This window comes from Xiphophorus couchianus, chromosome 13, assembly GCF_001444195.1.
Source record: "Xiphophorus couchianus chromosome 13, X_couchianus-1.0, whole genome shotgun sequence".
Taxonomy (NCBI): Eukaryota; Metazoa; Chordata; class Actinopteri; order Cyprinodontiformes; family Poeciliidae; genus Xiphophorus; species Xiphophorus couchianus.
This window is the reverse complement of record NC_040240.1, coordinates 1,535,219-1,553,544: the sequence shown is the minus strand read 5'-3', so window position 1 is coordinate 1,553,544 and position 18,326 is coordinate 1,535,219. Positions and strand designations below refer to the sequence as shown.

Sequence of the window (18,326 nt, the reverse complement as noted above, 5' to 3'; positions counted from 1 at the left end):
CAGATCAGAGCAGAAATAACAAGTCATGAATTAAACTCCAGGCAAAATGAAATAGCCAAAAATGAGCATAAAACAATTTGTGCTTAAAATCAGGGTTGAACTGATAACTGCCAACACATCACTGGAGAAATGAATAAATACATTTTTATGGATTTGGTAGTGTAGAAAAACGACAGATTCAACACAACTGCATTCTTTAATTTTTTTGTTAGAGGTTGTCCTGGAGAGGAATAACAGTAAACACTTTTAACTAGTGGAGGGGACAAAAAAATAGGACAACCTGCATTTCTGCAATATACTTTGACAGGCGAGTATTTAAAAATGACTACACTGAAAAATGCTAGTAATTCATGGAATCACTGATGATACTTCAGTTATTTAAAAATATTTCAGTAAAGGAACAATTAAAATGGTCAATGAGTTTTTAAAGTGGAGGATTTTGTGTCAGGCCATCAGAAAGATGGTTGGAGTTTGAGAAAGGATTTAAAGATTCCACACTGAAATCAGCCGTTCCTCTGTTTATTGTCCCACTGGTGGAATTTTGTTGCAACAGCAGCAAAGTGAGTAGATTCACACAGACATAAACAGAATGAAGTCTAATAAGCTGTACAGTAAATGCAAAAACAGTACTGTGCAGTTAAAGGGACAGTATTTATATTCCAACCATATTGGGCCATTTTATGACAGTTACCTTCAGCTGTAATAAAAATGTATATGGAATATGACAAATTAGACTTTGTAATTTAATGCCTTGAAATAGGGCCTCTGTCTCTTTAAAATCCTGTTTGTTCTGAAACTTCCTTCAGGAAGTCGTCACAACATGGCTGCTATTAACCATTAACAAGATGTTTGCTAGTTGCTAGTTGTTTGCTAGTCTTCAGAAGCAGAGTCAGGGCTATAATGAGGCAGCTTGAAAACCTCCAACCAGGCGTCTTCCACAGCTCAATGGTTGCCATGGAGATTGAAGGATTACTCCAACATTCATGAAAGATTCAAAGCAACACTCCAGATGTTTTTGATGTGGGAATAACAACATGATGTAAAGCTAAAAAAAAGTCCATTTAACATAATACTTCCCCTTTAAGAAACCAGGTGTTTATTTTGTCAGGACCAACCAAGGACAATTAAAGAAAAAAACAAAACAAGGAGAGGCTAGAGTCATTAAAAAGTCCACATTTATTGAAGGCTCCTTCATTGGGAAGATTTAAATAGAGGTATGAGGTCCAACAAGAGTCAACATGTGAGTCATACTTAGAAATAATAACCAGAACCACGCAGGAGAAATATTTACAAAATATAGTTTTTCTTTTTACAAGATTTAGATAGATAAAAACATAAAGTACTTTACTGATAACAAAAACAAACATATTTTCCAGAAAGATCTCGTTATTGTCTAGAAAAAATAATTTGAGTCTTCCCAGTGATTTTTTTCCCCCAAATAAAAATAAATCAAAGAACAGACCAGTTGTTAGAAAGGCTGTGATACTGAAACATCTACCAACCCTGGGTCCTCCAGCAGAACCTTAGATCCCAGCCACCCACCTGTGGCAGGTCAAATGACTTGAAAAGTAAATATGTATTTAGATATTTTTTCAAAGTACATGAAATGCTACTGTTCCATTCTAAATAGGGTAACTTAACTGAAACCAGTTACACTTTCAAAATAAAATACCCAACAATGGTGGTTATTCCTGGGAAGGGTTTCAGCAGGAGCTGAAAAAAAGAGAAAAAAACAAACCAAGTAGGTGAGTACAGATGTATCAGCTCCGATTTCCTTCATTTAGGGAGACCAGTTGATGTGTGAGAAACTGATCTGATCTTCCTCTGAAAACCAGCCTGTCTCCTGTTGATCTGCTGTGACAGACGGCCGGCCCAGCAGCTCCACCTGTGGATGGTTAACAACCACTGCGGATCACTAAGCCACTTCTCAGACAAAACTATCGGCAGGCCAGGCCCTTTAAATATCAGTGATCAGCCAAAAACTGCAACCAGTGCAATCAAACTTCAACACAAACATAAAGCACATAAAGGTTCTTCATTAAAAACATAAAAAAGTGCAAAAGAAAACTTCAGGCACTAGCAGGTTTATTTAGCACATTGTATAAAACAGACATCTTCTAGAGAGCTGTTTGTTTTTAGTGTTTGATGATGTATTAAGAGGTAAACGTAGAAAAAAATGAGCTAGACGAACTCTGTCAGGTATCTTCCTCTGAATGTGGTCCAGGTTTTCTGGCTACATGCAGAAGATGAGCGATCTGGAAAAAACAATCTGCCAGGATCACCTGAGGTCTGCAGGACTCCACTGTCAGCGCCCCGTCATCCGACAGCGAGCACCAAGCTGCACGACGCTCATGAGACTGTGGGTTGTGGGTCTGATTCCAACTGGCCAAGGCACTTAATGCACAGTTGGTGTATAAATTCATTCCATTTAAAATTAAATCTGGATACATGAATCCAACATGTAAAAAATTGATAGTGAGGCATAAAACAATGAATTCCAATCAGAAGTGCAGACATTCACTGAGCAAAAGGAAGAACCAACCTCAGCACCGCTCAGCTGCCTCACTAAGTCTCTGCCACCTTTCAGATTTCTTCTGCTTTTGCATTTTCGTCACATTTTAATATCAAAGATAAGCAAGTGAATACAGGAAGCAGCTTGGATGTGATGATTACATTTATCAAGGGAGCCAAAACCATCCAGACCCAGCGGGCCCTGTTAGCACCACCAGGCCTGATAACTAGTTGTCCTTCACTTACTACCAACAGCTGCCATCTAGTGTTTGTGATAACTGGTAATCACATCCAGTTATGGCTGTGGATGAATTACGACCCACTCTGCTTTGCAGGAATTGGTTTAATTCAGCCATTTTAGAGGCTTTTCAACAACAAGGGAGAGACTGGACAGAAATGACATGTTGGAGAGTTTCAAGGTTAAAGCTGTCACTGCAGAGCAACATCTTCCCTTTAGTGTTCTTAAAGGGGCAGTGTTGTGAACAATCAACTTTTTAGAGCTTTACATCATATTATAATGTTATTTGTGTATTTTTGACAAAACCTTGAATCTCCCATAGCAACCACTTGCAGGATGGGGGAAGGGGGACTAAATGCTTAAATGAGCATCACCCATTTCCACTCAACTCCTCCAGACTAGCAGCAGCAATTAGCAAACACCTGCTGGAGCTGGGGTCTGTTGAGCTCATCATAGTTACTACTACTTAGTGCATTGCTGTTAAAATGGCTGTAAAAGGCTTAACAGAAAATGTGCTGAAGGTCAAGGGTCGGATTGGACGAGTAGGAGCTTCTTAAAGAGACAGAGGCCCAATTTCAAGGTGTTCAACTGGGAAGTCAGATTTCTTTCGAGACATATTTGATATATGCAGCATTTTTACAACAACTGAAGGCAACACAGTTACTACACAATGGCACCATGTGGCAGGAAAATGTCTAATTTTGCCCCTTTAAGTTTAAACAGATTGGGGGTAAACAGCAGGGCAGTGATCTGAGTCGTACCAGCAAGTCCATCTCTGAATAAATAAAAAAAATGAAGGTTTAGGAGTGGCCTACTCAAAGTCTGGACTTGGATCCAATTAAAATTCTGTGGCATGACCTTAAACAAGCTGTTCATGTTCTCGAGTGTCTAGTAGCAGCTTCAGTTACTTTTTCACATAAGATCAGGTTTTTTTCTTAATAAATGAAACCATGATTTGAAAACAGCTCCATCTCTAACAGGCACCGGGAGAGGCAGGCTACACCCTGGACAGGTCACCAGAGGTCATCTTTGTTTCATGATGAAATTCATTTGATGACGTGAGCATTTCAAATGTGACAAAAAAGCAAGAACCGAAGGAAATCCTTTTTCACAGCACACTAATAAACCGAATGTCTTTCACAAAGTAAAGAAGAATCTCGGTGGTTGGGCAACAACTTCAAACCCACTCAGAACTGAGACTGGACAGTACCGGAGAAGACCACAGGGGGCAGAGCCACAATATACCCTGAAAACCTGCCACCTCATAGCCAATCAGAATCCCAAGAATGAGAAGTAGGACTGCACCTGGCCCTGTTTGGTTCCACTGGACAGTCAGAGCGTTTTGGTGGAGATGTTGGTCCTGGTCTCCAGTCAGACGCAGCCACAGGGGAGCAGGTCTATGTGTGTATTGGTGAGAACTCTGACTTTGTGATTGGTCAGTTTCTGCAGGTCAGAGATCAGCTGCAGCAGACGAGGACTTGGCTTATAGATGACCCAGCTCGGATCTTTAGGATCTGGCCTGTAAAAGGAATCCAGAACTTCCAGAGTGTTGAGATGCTGGAGCTGATGGAGACCCAGGAAGTCTTCATCCGACACGTGATGATGTCTGAGGAAAGGAAAGGAGAGACCGCAGGTTACTACGGGAACCAAAGAGCTTTGTAGCTGCATTTCCATTAACCCTAAAATTACACAAATTAAAATTACAAGAATAAATTTGCTTAATGGAAACATGCCAATTAAAAAAAAAAAACTCGATAAAAAGTTATTACTTTTAGGATGAGGTGGTTTCTGGACATATAGAAACAGATATATTTTGCAAAACTGCAAAGGAAACATTATTTTTGCATCACAGGAGTCACGTGATCAACTGACGTGATTACTACTGGCGGATCCCAAGTAGGCGGGGCTTGTTGCTCCAATGCCGACACCTCCCCTGATTGGCTGATAAATGATGGCCGTTGAATTATGAATATATCTCATGTTTTTTTTTTATCCCTCTGTCGCTGCCATGATTTATAATTACTTATTGCGAGAACAGGCTTATTCACATGTGATTTTAATTTTATATATGGTTTGATAGAAACAGCAATTGCAAAATTGTGTTTTTTCAAAGTCAGCAGACTATCGACAAAGATTTGCACACATTTGACATGGACAAGCAGCTGGTGAGGCTGGTGTTTGAGTGACCCACCTGATGGCCAGCGTCCTCAGGCCAGGGAACAGCTGTGGGAGGAGCCTGACTAGTTTGGAGGAGGAGCTCCATGGCTCCAGGTGCAGGTGCCTCAGGTTGGGAACTCTGAAGGAGACGACCTGCAGGTCCTCAGGCTGAAGGTCCACACACAGAGTCAGGCTGCGGAGGGAGGATGGGAGGAAGTCAGCATACACCACCAGGGGGTGCCCTCCTGTTTACAGATAATCAGAGGAGTCACGTTCAGTATGACGGCATTGATTAGGACTGCAGCTGCTGGGTTTGTTGCATAAAGTGTAGCTTGTTGGAGTTTAACTCATCTGTGTTGCATGAGATCTATAAACTGATTTTAAACTAGTCTCAAACCTGAACATCCAAAATGGCTGCTCTGCACTATATGTAAAACATTATCACATATTACTATACATTCCAATTAATGATGTTTACAAAATAAAAAACAACGTTTTGTTGGAATTGTTTTTTTGTTGTTTTTTTTTACCATTTTCTCTACTTGCTCAATGAGAGAATCTAAAAATATCATTAAATTAGAAAATATGATTAAATGAAATTACAGTGAGCAGTTTAATGAAACAAATCCCATTTCTTTAAGTGGATGTTTCCTAAGGAGCTCATTACAAATAGGAATGTTTTTCAAGAGCAGCATTTGTGTTTATTGGCTGTGATTGCTGTGTTATGCAGTCACAGTTATCTAAAACAGAAGTAATGCATACAGTAGTTCTTATCGTCATTTTTATTGCTATCACAATAGTACCTTTGAAACCTTTATCCATGTTGCCCACCTGTAAGTTGGGCGTAATGTTATTTTTTGTTCCCAGTAAAAAATTATTTTCACATAAAAATAATCTTTTATTTCACATACATAAAGTAAAGGCAAGAGGGACAAAAAATATTGTTTTTTTTTTATTATTCTTTGCAAAAGAAAACTGGAGTTTGCATGCTGCCCTCCTGTGTTGGACTTTGTAGAAGAACCTTTCAATGCCACCATCGCTTATGTCTCTTCCAGTCGTGTGCAGCGAAAGGCGGACATTTTATTATAAATCGGAATCTGGATCCTTTATTGTCATTGTGCAAGAAAGCACAGCAAAAAAATATATAAAAAAATAGTTCAAGCTCTATCGGTTTGGATGGAAGCAATCTGAAAACTTCCATTCTAGTCACAGATTCTCAATTGGATTTAGGTCTGTACTTTAACTGGACCATTTTTTTCACATGGATCTACTGTGATCTAAAGTCGTGGAGAGCTACCCTGCTGCAGCCACCACTCTGCCAAGTGATTGGTTGCTCCAATGGGGTGCCAACTCAAAAGCAGAGCACGCCTCCAGAACAAGCAGTACCCCTCCAAAACAGTTGGTGGCAGCAGTGATATATGATTAGACAACATTTATTTTGAAATATAGACACATATTTATTTGCAGCAGTTCAAAAACAATTTCTTATTACTTCCTCTACCTCTTTATTACTTGCTTAATATTTGACCAAAGTCTCCAGTGATAATAACTTGTAGACCCGATATTGGTCATTTTTAACAGGTTCTGTAGCACTGCACCTGTTTACCCAGCGATAGTTACCGTGCACACTCAGGCTGCAGAGCTGTTGCAGTGATGACAGCCATGTCTGCAGGTGACAGGTGGGTCCAGGTACAGAGTAAAGGTGGAAGACGGACAGGCTGCGGAGATTGGACAAAGGTTGCAGAACTTCCGGCGTGACTGCAGCATCGTAATTCAGCAGCTGCAGCTCAGACAGCTGCAGGGAGGCACCAGCAGCTGCAGGGGGAACACCAGTCAGTTAGGAGGCTGACATCTTATTCAGAATGCTTATACTGTTTCTTGTGTCATTAAAACTGGAGTATGTCGTGCTAATATTGCCATCTGAAGAAATGCACCGCTAATGTTCAAAAATAACCAATCAGAGCCAGGAGGAGGGGCTTAGCGGTGTCTGTCAACATCATGTACTCGCTGCTCTCCCAGTTGGGACTGGGAGCACTGGGAGAAGGCAGAGGAGCTTGATAATCTGTCTTATACTAAAATGTCACAACATAATGGTCATTCTAACAAATATGTAAAAAAACATATTTCATGTCAAATACTGCAGCTTTAAGTGAAGATACAGTAAAGGAAGAATCCAGAAATAGAAAAGCTGCACCCAGGAAGGCAACCGGATCAAGTGTTGGGATCCAGGAAAACAGACTTGGGGGGGGTAGGGGCATTATTTGTCATTATAACAGAAGTTTGAACTCCTGCCATGTTTCACAGGCACAAAAACAGTCTGACAAGTTAGCTTCAAACGACTCAGAGTTTTCTTCAGCTAAAAGTGCCTCCAAACAAGGCTGATTCTTTCAGACGCATGGAAACTGTCTCTGTGACGTTCCCAGTTTAGGACTTCCAGGAATGCTAGCTAGGACCGAGCTGCTGACTTTTCCAAAAAAGGGAGTTCAGAGCGGACAGAGGGATCTGTTAGATAATGGTAGCTCTGAACATCCCATTAGACCAAAGCAGGACAACTATAATGAACCGCGTCTGAAAACAGCAGTGTAGCCATGGTGACGTGGATTTACAACATGAAAAATAGTCGCCTCTAACAGGTTCCTTCATTTTGGCTTTTTGTCTCTTAAAACATTCAAACCATTCCAATATTGTAAATGCAAATCTGAGTAAAAGCACATTTATTAAAAAGATAATATCATTTATGACATAAACCTGCAAAAAAAGTATCCTCTTAGTATAGAACTACATTTTCTTTTATAAAATAGAGTAGCAACACTCGGGGCTAATTACTGTAAAGCATGGAACAGTCAGGTACGTACATAACTCATGTCTGGCAACATGATGTTGGGCTGTCACCATAATAAAAATTGCAGGATAATAAATTTTCCCAGACATTATTGTGACTAATGATAATATTGTTGTTTCAAGTAATATGATGGTAATGGCATAATAATGCAAGAGCACATTCTCAACGTTCAATAAAACTTCAATTATAATGAACATTTAACACCGGAAATGAAAGACATTTGAAATATTCAAAATAAATAAACAAAACAACAGAAAGAATAAATTAAATAAAATCTCTAAATAAAATTGTCCTTCAATATACGGCGAGCTTAGACCAAAGAACCAGACTGAAGACTTTTATCATCCAGAGAGTCAAGAAAAGAGATAGAAAATAATCATGCAAATGGAAATGATCAACCTCGTTTTAATTTAGCATGTGATTAATTGATTTATTGCTTATTGCGATGGGCCTATGCCCATATTTAAAGAACATTTAAAAATAAATTAATCAACATCTTTCTGTGTTAAATTGGTTTCAAAGTCAAATTTTGGGAAGGTTACTGGATTTCATTTAGCTGCAGGTGGGCGTGTCATGTCAGTTATACAGTTTGATGTTGTTTTTTTTATCAATTCTATTTTGAAATAATAAATTAATTGTACCTTGAAGTGCTTATTTATTAATTTGTCTCATGTTTTATAGTTTCAGATAAACTGAGTCCTGTTCCCTTATTTTGAGTTGAGCTGAGTTTATGTTAGTCAGCCTGTCGTCCAGAGGGCCTGCAGAGCGTCTTGTAAGGACGGACCAATTTTTATTTTGTTTTTTTTTGTTTTGTCTTTTGCTGCCCTCTCTGTGAAGCATGGGAGTGGAAGCATTCTGCAAATGGGGACAGGAGGACTGCATCATATTGAGAAGAGGATGGACGGATGGGAAAACCGTATCCCCAGGTTCTGGGCAACAACCTCCTTCCCTCAGAGAGAGCATTGAAGACAGGTCATGACTGGGTCTGACCCCAAACACGCAGCCCGGCTCTGCAGGGAGCATTGAATGGTCCTGGAGTGGACCAGCCAGTCTCCAGGCCTGAACCCAATGGAAAATCTTTGGAGGGAGCTGAAAGTCTGTTGCCCAGCAACAGTTCTGTGTGGAGGAGTGGACCGGATCCCTGCTGCAGCACAAACTTGGTTCAGAACTACAGGAAACATTTGACCTCTGGAGCTGTAAACAGGATTCTGGACTAAATACTAAGTTCTGTTTTTCTCTCTAATCAAACACTTTTATACACCAAAAAATATTTTTATATTAACTTGATTGACAGACTAGGTCTTTTTTTTGTTCTGTTCTCATCAGTAGGTCTTCTTCCCCTCAGATGTAGAAAATGCAGCTAGACATTTTGACAGCAGTTGGTCAGTTCTCATTAATATTCTAAGTTCTCATGGCCTTGTGAGAAAATGTCAATTTCAGTCTTAAGTAAAGGTGTGTGATATTTTGGTATTGATCTGATACCAATACACGGTCAGTTTCACCAATATTAATACTTATTTTTAAGGATGATATTTCATTAAACTTCTGACCTTCAGGCATTATTATGGTTTTTACTTTAAAGTTTATAGATGTCTACGAAACACTTTGATAATATATTTGCATGATAAACAAAAGCAATAGAAAAACAAAACAAACTATCTTTCTAAATAAACAAAGTGCAAAAAGTTATCATTTTTACAGAAGAGTTGGTAAACTGCAACAGAAAATAAAATTACATTTCAAGAGGGAATCTGAAACTAAAGAATGGAGCTTATCAATCTGATACCGATACCGACTTAGCAATATTAGGGGAGAGCGGGGTATTGTGAGACACCCCTTATATCTAGGCAATGGAACAAAATTATGGTCATGTGACCAATTTATTTACAAGCCCCTCCCATTCTCCCCTTGCCAGGAAAGTGAAGTTGATGCGGTTGCTGTGGTAAGTATGTTTTTTTCATAAAAATGTGTTTTTTGCACGTGAAAGTAAATTTTCTAGCTATAAACGTAATTAACTATTGTGTCAAAGCAAATTAATTCAGGTAGAAAAATTTATATCATGCATGTTGATGAACTTCCAACATATACAACCATGTGATTGATGCTAGTTCAAGATTAGCCTGACTTGCTAGAGATGTTGTTTTTTATAAAATGATGGCTGTGGGGTTAAATGAGACAAATGCCGTGGGGTAATGTGATACACTGTCTTACTTTACCCCATCATGAAGTACAATTTAAGTTTAGTCTTAAACATATTTAGTGTAATATTACATTACATCTGTTTAATTTTTATGTCATAACCATTGTAGAAAAGCCATCATGCCAAGAAAGTACACCAGGAAAACAACCTGGGGACAAACACCCCTCGCAGAATTGGAGAATGCAGCTGCTGAGGTCAGGCAAGGAAAGAAGTCTTTAAGAAAAGCTGGAAGGGACAGAAATATTGACAAGACAACCCTACAAAGATTCATAAAGAAAAAAGAGAAAGGGCAAGTAAAATCAGTAGCCCGGAGTGCAGTAGCTGAGGCAAAGAGAATATTCACAGATGAGATGGAGGAGGAGCTTGCTAAACACTTGAAACAACTAGCTGACCAGTTCCACGGCCTTCCTCCAGTTAAGTGCCGTGAACTGGCATTTGAATACGCAAAGAGAAACAATATCCCTGTTCCAACCAATTGGACAGAGAAACAATGTGCAGGTATGCTAGGGTGTGCAAGTGATCACAAGCTAAAAAATAATGCTAAATAATAATCTTATAATAATAAATTATCTACTCTCTAGGAATAGAGTGGTTTCGGAGGTTTCTTGCATGTTGCCATCTGTCTGTCCAAACTCCAGAGGCAACATCCCTGGGAAGGGCTACAGCCTTCAATAAAACTACAGTAGGGGAGTTCTTCGACAATCTGGCTGTAGTGATGGACAGGTGACACTTTTTTAGTTGCAAATGTTTTAAGTTAGCTTTACCCGTAAGATTTGTTTTGAATTCTGATAAGGTTTTTTTTTTGCCTCTCCTCTTTCACAGGCACACATTCCCTCCACACATGATTTACAATGTAGATTAAACCGGCGTCTTTACAGTTCAAAAGCCACGACAGGTAAGCAACACATGATATACAAGAGAGCACCATACTGATATTGAGTGGATTGTGATAATAACAGTGAACCTGTGAGCTGGAAAAATGAATGGAATGAAATTAAATACAATGTACTTTTAGACCAATAGTAACCTACTGATTGTACATTTGTCCCTGATTCTAGACTTTCTATCTTGATTCAGGTTGTGACAGAGAAAGGAAAAAAGCAAGTTGGTTCTATCACATCATCTGAGAGGGGAGAACTAGTGACTGTGGTGTGTGCAGTGAATGCTGCTGGGAATGCCATACCTCCTATGTTTGTCTTCCCCAGAGTTAGGTTTAAGGATGACTTCCTGATAGGAGCACCTCCAGGAGCCAAAGGTGCCTCCACCAGAACAGGATGGATGAATGAAGACAAGTTCCGATTATGGGTCCATGTTCTGAGACCCAGACTGTGCATTAGCTGGTTCTGCTTGTACTTTGCTCTTGACACCCAGATACTAGCTAAAGGTCCTGTGCTATGATTCTCACACTGTGAATGTTAATTAAAACATTTTGAAGTATATTATGTTGTATTTGATTTACATTTTAATACTTTGGGTTACTTTCAAGTGCTAACTATAATTAACCAATCTCCATAACACTGATCCTAGTCTGACATTTTTTTGTTTTTGAAGGTTAGGTTGTCAGTCGGGATTCAAATTGTTACAACATGTGTTATGGTAGTATTAAAGTGGAAAACGTAAGTGTATCAGCTTACCCCCAAATGGTTCAATTTACCCCATTGATTTTTCTGGTCTGTCTAACTTTACCCCTGATCTGGGGTAAAGTGAGACACAGGACCACTTTTTTTAAAGCAATCATATTTTCATTGTCCTTTGTCTTGACGATATTCTGATAACTTCCATAGCTAGGAAACATCCCAAATTAATAGGAAATGTTTACATTTTACTGATACATCATTTTACCTTGCCTATAGGGAAACAAATGTAAAAAATGGCTCACAATACCCCGCTCTCCCCTACCAATATTTTGGATTGCTGTCCACCTCCAGACTTAAGGTATAAGTTTCCCCTTTTGTTTACCTGGGCCAGTGGCCGGGCAGAAGAAGTCCTGAGACAGCCTTTTGTAGTTTATCATGGTCCAGGACAGGGAGTTGAGGTTAACCAGCGGAGAGAGGACACCTCTGAGCGTCGGGATCTTCAGACAGCCATCATGGTGCAGGACCAGAGACCTGAGGCGAGTCAGCTGGGAGAGGCTGGCCAGCACCTGGGAGGGGGGACAGGCCAGCTGGACATTACACAGGCTGAGCTGGGTCAGCTGCTGACCCAGAGGAAGGAGGAACTCCAGGTTCACCAGCGGCTCTGAAAAGGCTGTGAGAGTCAGGCTGTGTACGTGGCGGAACCGCTTCAGCTCCTGGACGTCGTTTCCCCTCCAGCTGTCCAGCCGCAGGGCCTGGAGCAGAGGCAGCCAGACAGAGAGCAGCTTCAGGTCCCTCTTCCTCCCTCCCCGCAGGGCGACGCTGTCCAGCTGCCTCCGAGCGAGGCTCCGCCAGAAGGCGCGGTTGTACCGGGACAGGTCCTTCAGCACCACGCTAAAGCCCCGCCACAGAGGCCGACATTCATCCAGCAGCTGCTTAAAGTGAGAACAAGTGCAGCGCATACTCAGCTTGTCCTTCCAGGACAGAAAGCTGAACACCTGCAGCCATAGTTCGTTGGGAAGCTGGAGAGCCGTCGTCATTGTCAGAGCCAACGGAGAAAGCAGGCGGAACTGGCGGCCCTGTGGCGAGCGGACACGAGTCTGGACAATTACTCGCTCGTACTCTGGATTCTTGTTGTTTTTTTTCGTCACCTACGAGCTGAAGTTCGCTTCTCCGAGGATGTTCGGACTTTCTCCCAACTTCCTGCTTGCGTCATTGAGTTGCGAATCTGCGTAAACCAGAAGACGTCACTCCGCTGAGGTTTGCGGAAGGTTTATAATGTCTGAAGTGGGACAGAACTGGTACAACATTTCAAAAGACACGACATATAGTAGCATGCATTATGAATTTATTATTATTATTATTATTATTATTATTATTATTATTATTATTATTTTGTACCTTTGAAACAATGTTTTACTCCGGGTTGTCCGTTCTGCTGGAACAACCATTCGGTGAATATTAATAGAAAATTTGTCTGCGCTTATACGGGGTTCCACTTGTGCCAAAGTTGATGAGGTTATCTTAACAATATTACATCGAATTTCTCCACTAGATTCTGTGAAATACAAATAAAATGAAGCCGATGAATCAGATGTCTACTGACAACTAAAAATGATCATTGGAAAAAAATTACGAAATGGGATTGTTGTTGTTGTTGTTGTTAATTTGTTGATATTTCTGCTGTTTACCTGGTAAAGACTGAAGTTGAAAGTGCAGAAATATTGAAAATAAAGTTGCTATATCGAGATCAAAGTGTTCAAAGTCCACAGTTATAGACCTGCTACGTGACAACCATAGTTTTGTGTAACTTTATATTGTAATTAGGAGTTACTATCAAGGAGTTCTTTCAGCCTGGCAGGCAGCACTGATCCTGTCCAGACTACTAACCTGTTGGAGAACACAGCAGCTTCAGCAGTCCACCCTTCCTTCCCTTAAAGATACCAATACATTTTTATTCTCAATATTTGACCTTTAACCATGTTACATGCAGTGGTGGCTGCATGTGGGATTCCCCCGGTTCGGGTTGCTGCTGAGCTCCAGCAGGTTGAGCAGGCCCAGCTGGTTTCACTCTGTCTCTTGATGAGCAGAGTATAAAACTAGCTGGGAAACTGACTTTCGGTGCCTCTTGGCCAATTGGGCAGCATGTGTGCTGCAGCTTGGTGGTGCTGTAAATGAGGATTTTGGTCTACTAGAAACCCTGGTTTTCATTGTTATTCTCCCTTTTCTTTTCTTGTAGGTTTTCATTTTCATCTTTGAGTCTTCTCTGGATCCCCCTTAAAGAATAAACCCTTTAATTTTACCCTCCTGGTTTTTGTCTCTTAATTTTTCCTGGCTTATCTATTGTTACAGCCCTCCCCCCACCCCACCCTCTCCTGCCCCCCTCCAAAACCACTAGACTGCCTTGGGGATGTAACAAACCACAAAACAGAATTTTGATTTATTCTTGCAATTTTCTTTTTACTTTAACCTAGTTATTTCAATGTTATTTGGTAATGGGGGTGGGGGGGCACAAAAAAGAAGGAACTGAACATGTTTGTTATGTTTTGTGGTATACAAGTTGTTTTGCAGAGGAAGGACATGCTGCTTTTTCAGTTAAGGACAATGACCCAAATCACATGGCCACGATCTCAAAGGCTTCAGAACGCCTCTGTGACACCAGAGTCCAGACTTGAACCTGACTGAATGTATCAGGAGATCTCAGAAAATGGCTGACAAATGTCTTCCATCCAGCCTGATGGAGCAGGAGAAGAACTGCAGGGAAGAGCAGGCCAAGCTGCCTAAAGATAGGCGAGCTGGGCTGGTATCATGTTCAGACAAATATGGGGCTGCCTTGATTCCAAATGTGGATCAACAGAAATGTTAAGCAAGGCTGTAGATACTTACATAAATGTAACTTCTTGGTTTTCGGTTTTAATATATTTTCAAAATAATCAAAATTTCACATTGTCACGATGGGATGTTTGTGTGTAGAAGGACAGACATTAATTTAATACAGTTTGAAATGAGGTTAATAACATAACAAAATGTGTAAAAAGTTCAGCGCTGTGAACACTTTCTGAACGCAGTGCAAATCTATCTATCTATCTATCTATCTATCTATCTGTCTGTGTGTATTTCTAGATGCACTGTATGTATAGCGGTCGCTGATCGCTAGAGGCGCTCACGGTCCATCTGAGACAAAACAAAACGAAGAAGCAGTAGAAGAAGAGCAAACTATGGCAAGCAGGTGACTAACGGACTGACGTGTTAATGTAAGTAACATATTTCTCCTTCAAATAGAAAGTGGTAGATTATCTGCAGACATTTACAGACTGCGGTCGTCTGGGCAGCAGTTTATGGACTGCTGTGTTAGAAAACTGGATTATAATACAGGGTAACATCCGATTTTATACTTACAAAATGTTTTCTGATCCGATTCTTAAATAAAATAGAATGGCAGTAACTAACTGTCAACAAATATAACACAAATTTCAGACCATAGTCAAAAGTTAGCTACACACTGGGCCCTAGTTGTAGCGTCACGTCAATGCGTTCGCCATATTGGGAAGGGAGACGTCGGTTAGTGAAACCAAGGAGTTACATTTTTAACGGGATTAAAGAGATTTAGAGCTCACAATTAGCCATTAAACAGTTTATAATGATGAAGAAAAGTATTTTTTCATTGTCAGTCACGTAAAAGCTTGTTATAGTCCGCTTGTCCATGTTTGGTTCTGTTTCTGAGGACGCAGAGCAGAACCAGAAGACCTGAGAGGTCTGCAGCAGGTCTGAAGCTTAATGTATTTTTGCTGCTAGGCAATTCAGTGATTTATAAACTAACAGTATTTTAAAGTCTATTCTCTGAGCTCCAGTGACTAAATATAAACACATGAATGAGTTTCTCTAGATCTTTCTGAGACATCAGTCTTTTAAATGTTCTTTGGGTGATAGAAGGCCGACTTTGTAATTGTCTTCACGTGGCTCTGAAGGTTCAGGTCTGAGTCTATCACTACACCCAGATTTCAGGCCTGAGCATTACTGTGTAGTTGTAACAACTGAAGCTGCTTGCTGACTCTAGATCGTTTCTTTTTTTAGTCCAAAAATGTAATAACTGTGTTTATGTTCAGGTAGAGAAAATGATGGCACCTCCACACACTGATTTGCTCAGTTCACATCTAAATAATGTTTTCCTTCTGCTGGGAATCCTCTATAGACTTCATCAAGATTTTCTGACAGTGGATAGAACTCTAACCTGCCATGCTGAAAGATTTCTACAATTCTATCAATCTAATATGATCTAATATACTGTGTGATCTTCATCTTGGCTTGTTTTTATGCGTAAGAATAGGTAAGTATGGACGGTTTCTTTCCACGGAGACAATTTGTGTTAATATGTGTGTGAATGCGTTCCCAGGCGTCCCGGCTGATGTTCCAATGTCTTCGTCCAACACAAAGTTCTCTGCGGTCACAGGAAGTGCTCGGAAGATCAAAGACAATGCGGCCGACTGGCACAACCTGATGCTGAAGTGGGACAAACTGAACAACGACGGATTCCAGTGTGCAACAAACATCGTCAACATGAGGAAGTGAGTGTGCTCAGTTCATTACCTTCCTGTAGTTTGATGCTTTCTTAATAAACGTACAGTAATTAGATTTTTAATAATGTACTAAATACTAATCACAGCACATTTGATGGCTGTAAGATGTGCTGCTTTAGCCCTGTGGATCTAATTAATTTACATCTCACCTGTACCACCATAGTAAAAACAAAATGAGATATTTTTGCTCCAATCTACTCTGAACAATCTCAGCTGCTCACAGTGAGATTGCCTTCCAGCCCATAGTTGACCCAGAAACTGTTCAATATAAAATGTAATCACCATTTGACTGCTATTTTTCTATTTTATTTTCTTCCCCAGTTCTCAGAGAGACCAGCAGCCTCTGGATGACTTCCCTCCAGCTCCAGCATGTCAGACGTTTCCTTCAGCTGTGCAGCAGCAGGCGGCTGGAGCAGCAGAGCTGCAGGATGAATGCTCCAGGCTGCAGGCTGTCGTTGACCGAATGGTGAGGCTTCGTTTAGCTTCAGCCGAGCATACGAGTCAACTCGGATCAAAGGAATGAAGACTCGGGTCGTTAAGACTTCTTGTCATTATCAGGAGCAGCGAGTTAATGTTGAGGCCGACGTTAACGTGGCCATATCGTTGACATGTGATGCTAGATCCAACACAGGTTTGTCTTTAAAGGGATTTTCATTTGTTCAGGTTGTCATAGTGGCAAAGATGGAGCATCTGATGAGTGTGCAGCGAGGAATCCAGGATCTGGAGGAGTTTCAGTTTGGACCTGAAGGAAGAACATTACCTCTCTGCCACAGCTGGAAGACCCAAGAGTTTGGTTAGTCCACCTGAAGCCAGCACACCCAATGTTTACCTGGATCCCCGGGCTTTCACTCTGAACTCTGACTAAACTCTGATGTGGTTTGTTTGTGCGGTTCAGTGATGAGTCAAGGAAGGAAGGAAAAGAAGGAAGTGAAGTTGGAAACTAGGAAGGAAGCAAGCAAGCATGGAAGGAAGGAAGGAAGAATTGAGGAAAGATATAAATTAAGGGCACAAGGAAGGAAGGATGGACTTATAGAAAATAAGGATGGATAGACAATAGGAAGTAGAGTAGAAAGGGCACATGATAGGAGGACCGCAGCATTTTGACAACAGGATATGAATATTTTTCTATTCTATCCAGATCTAGAAAAAACTGAAATCAAATTCCATAGTTTTTCAGGCTGTTTAAGAACCATGATTTATTTTTGTTTTGCTTTGAAAAAACAGTGGAAGGAATCATTGTGGTTTATTTATGTTTCATTCTTTATACATTCTGAGGTTTTTGAACTCTAGATTTGATTAGATATTTAAGGTGCTGTTCTGTGCAGTTTTATCCTTCAGCAGATGCAAGAACTTTGTGAAGGGTGCTGATGTGTGACAGCACTCAAACCTGCGGAATAGGTACCATGTTGAAATGTGACCAAATAAAACCCCTCCATGGTCCTCTCCTTCGAGCCTCCGTGGATTTATGAACTCGTGTACCTGTGTGTTCCAGAGGAGTCTTCTCGGGTTCTGTTGGCTGCCTTCAGTCAGGAGCTGAAGCTGAAGCAGGTGATTCTGCAGGAACTGGCCCACACCGCCGTCGCTGACCTGCACATGGTCTACCTGTCCTGCTGGCTTCACCAGCCGTTCATCCCCGCCCAGACCCGGTTAGCCCTGGAGGCACTGCTGCTGGAGACCGGCCATCGATCGCTGTGATCATCGCTGCACTCGGCGTATAGAGCCGGTTCGCTAGAACTCCTGAAACCTGTTTGTTTTTGTTAATATGTAAATGAAACTGGTGCAATAAAGGTTTAGCTTTGTATTTTAGACTTTGTTTCATTTTTTTTGTTTTTTTCCTGATTCAATTAACTAGTTAGAACATTGTACAGTAGGATTTTGGCTAAATCTATCAAAGATAGTCTTTAGGCTGATCCATTCATTATTTTGATTAGTTGGGTTTATTAGATTTTTTTTCTTCACATCATTAAGAAAATCCAACCAATAGCATCACTTTGCTGTAGTTCCTCATACTGATCATGACTGAGGCGACAGTGGAATGAAATGGATTCTCGCTCTGGGAGAAGGAAAGAAGCAAGCCAGCCTCCTTCAGTAGAGCTCTGGTTACAGACCTTTACTGAAATGATCTGACAGGCTGCAACCATCTTCATCCCCCGTTCTTTTTTCCCCCATCCCATCCCGTCCTTCATCGTGTAAACCTTCTGTCACTCATGCAGCTATCCTCCTCTTC

The 18,326-nt window shown here is 40.7% G+C and overlaps 2 protein-coding genes across 4 annotated transcripts; one reads left to right on the top strand and one right to left on the bottom strand.

Annotated features, from left to right (window-relative positions):
* Positions 1-505: 505 nt before the first annotated feature.
* LOC114155894 (uncharacterized) lies at positions 506-12,600 on the bottom strand. Of its 2 annotated transcripts, XR_003597862.1 has the most exons (5): positions 11,908-12,600; positions 6,527-6,721; positions 4,941-5,151; positions 4,055-4,355; positions 506-1,713 (listed from the first exon to the last, which is right to left on the bottom strand). XR_003597862.1 is itself a non-coding variant. In XM_028036032.1 (4 exons), the coding sequence occupies exons 1-4, from the start codon at positions 12,560-12,562 to the stop codon at positions 4,121-4,123; spliced, it is 1,296 nt and encodes a 431-aa protein (XP_027891833.1). In that variant the 5' UTR covers positions 12,563-12,600; the 3' UTR covers positions 507-4,120. The 2 variants fall into 2 exon arrangements, 1 of the variants encoding a protein (XP_027891833.1); XM_028036032.1 differs by having other exon boundaries at positions 507-4,355.
* A 160-nt stretch (positions 12,601-12,760) lies between these two features.
* cinp (cyclin dependent kinase 2 interacting protein) lies at positions 12,761-17,905 on the top strand. Of its 2 annotated transcripts, XM_028036034.1 has the most exons (6): positions 12,761-12,852; positions 14,646-14,776; positions 15,916-16,087; positions 16,421-16,565; positions 16,763-16,892; positions 17,592-17,905. In XM_028036034.1, exons 3-6 carry the CDS (start codon positions 15,936-15,938, stop codon positions 17,792-17,794), a joined length of 630 nt encoding a protein of 209 aa, XP_027891835.1. In that variant the 5' UTR covers positions 12,761-12,852; positions 14,646-14,776; positions 15,916-15,935; the 3' UTR covers positions 17,795-17,905. The 2 variants fall into 2 exon arrangements, with proteins under 2 accessions (XP_027891835.1, XP_027891834.1); XM_028036033.1 differs by lacking the exon at positions 14,646-14,776 and having other exon boundaries at positions 12,774-12,852.
* The last annotated feature ends 421 nt before the right edge of the window (positions 17,906-18,326 follow it).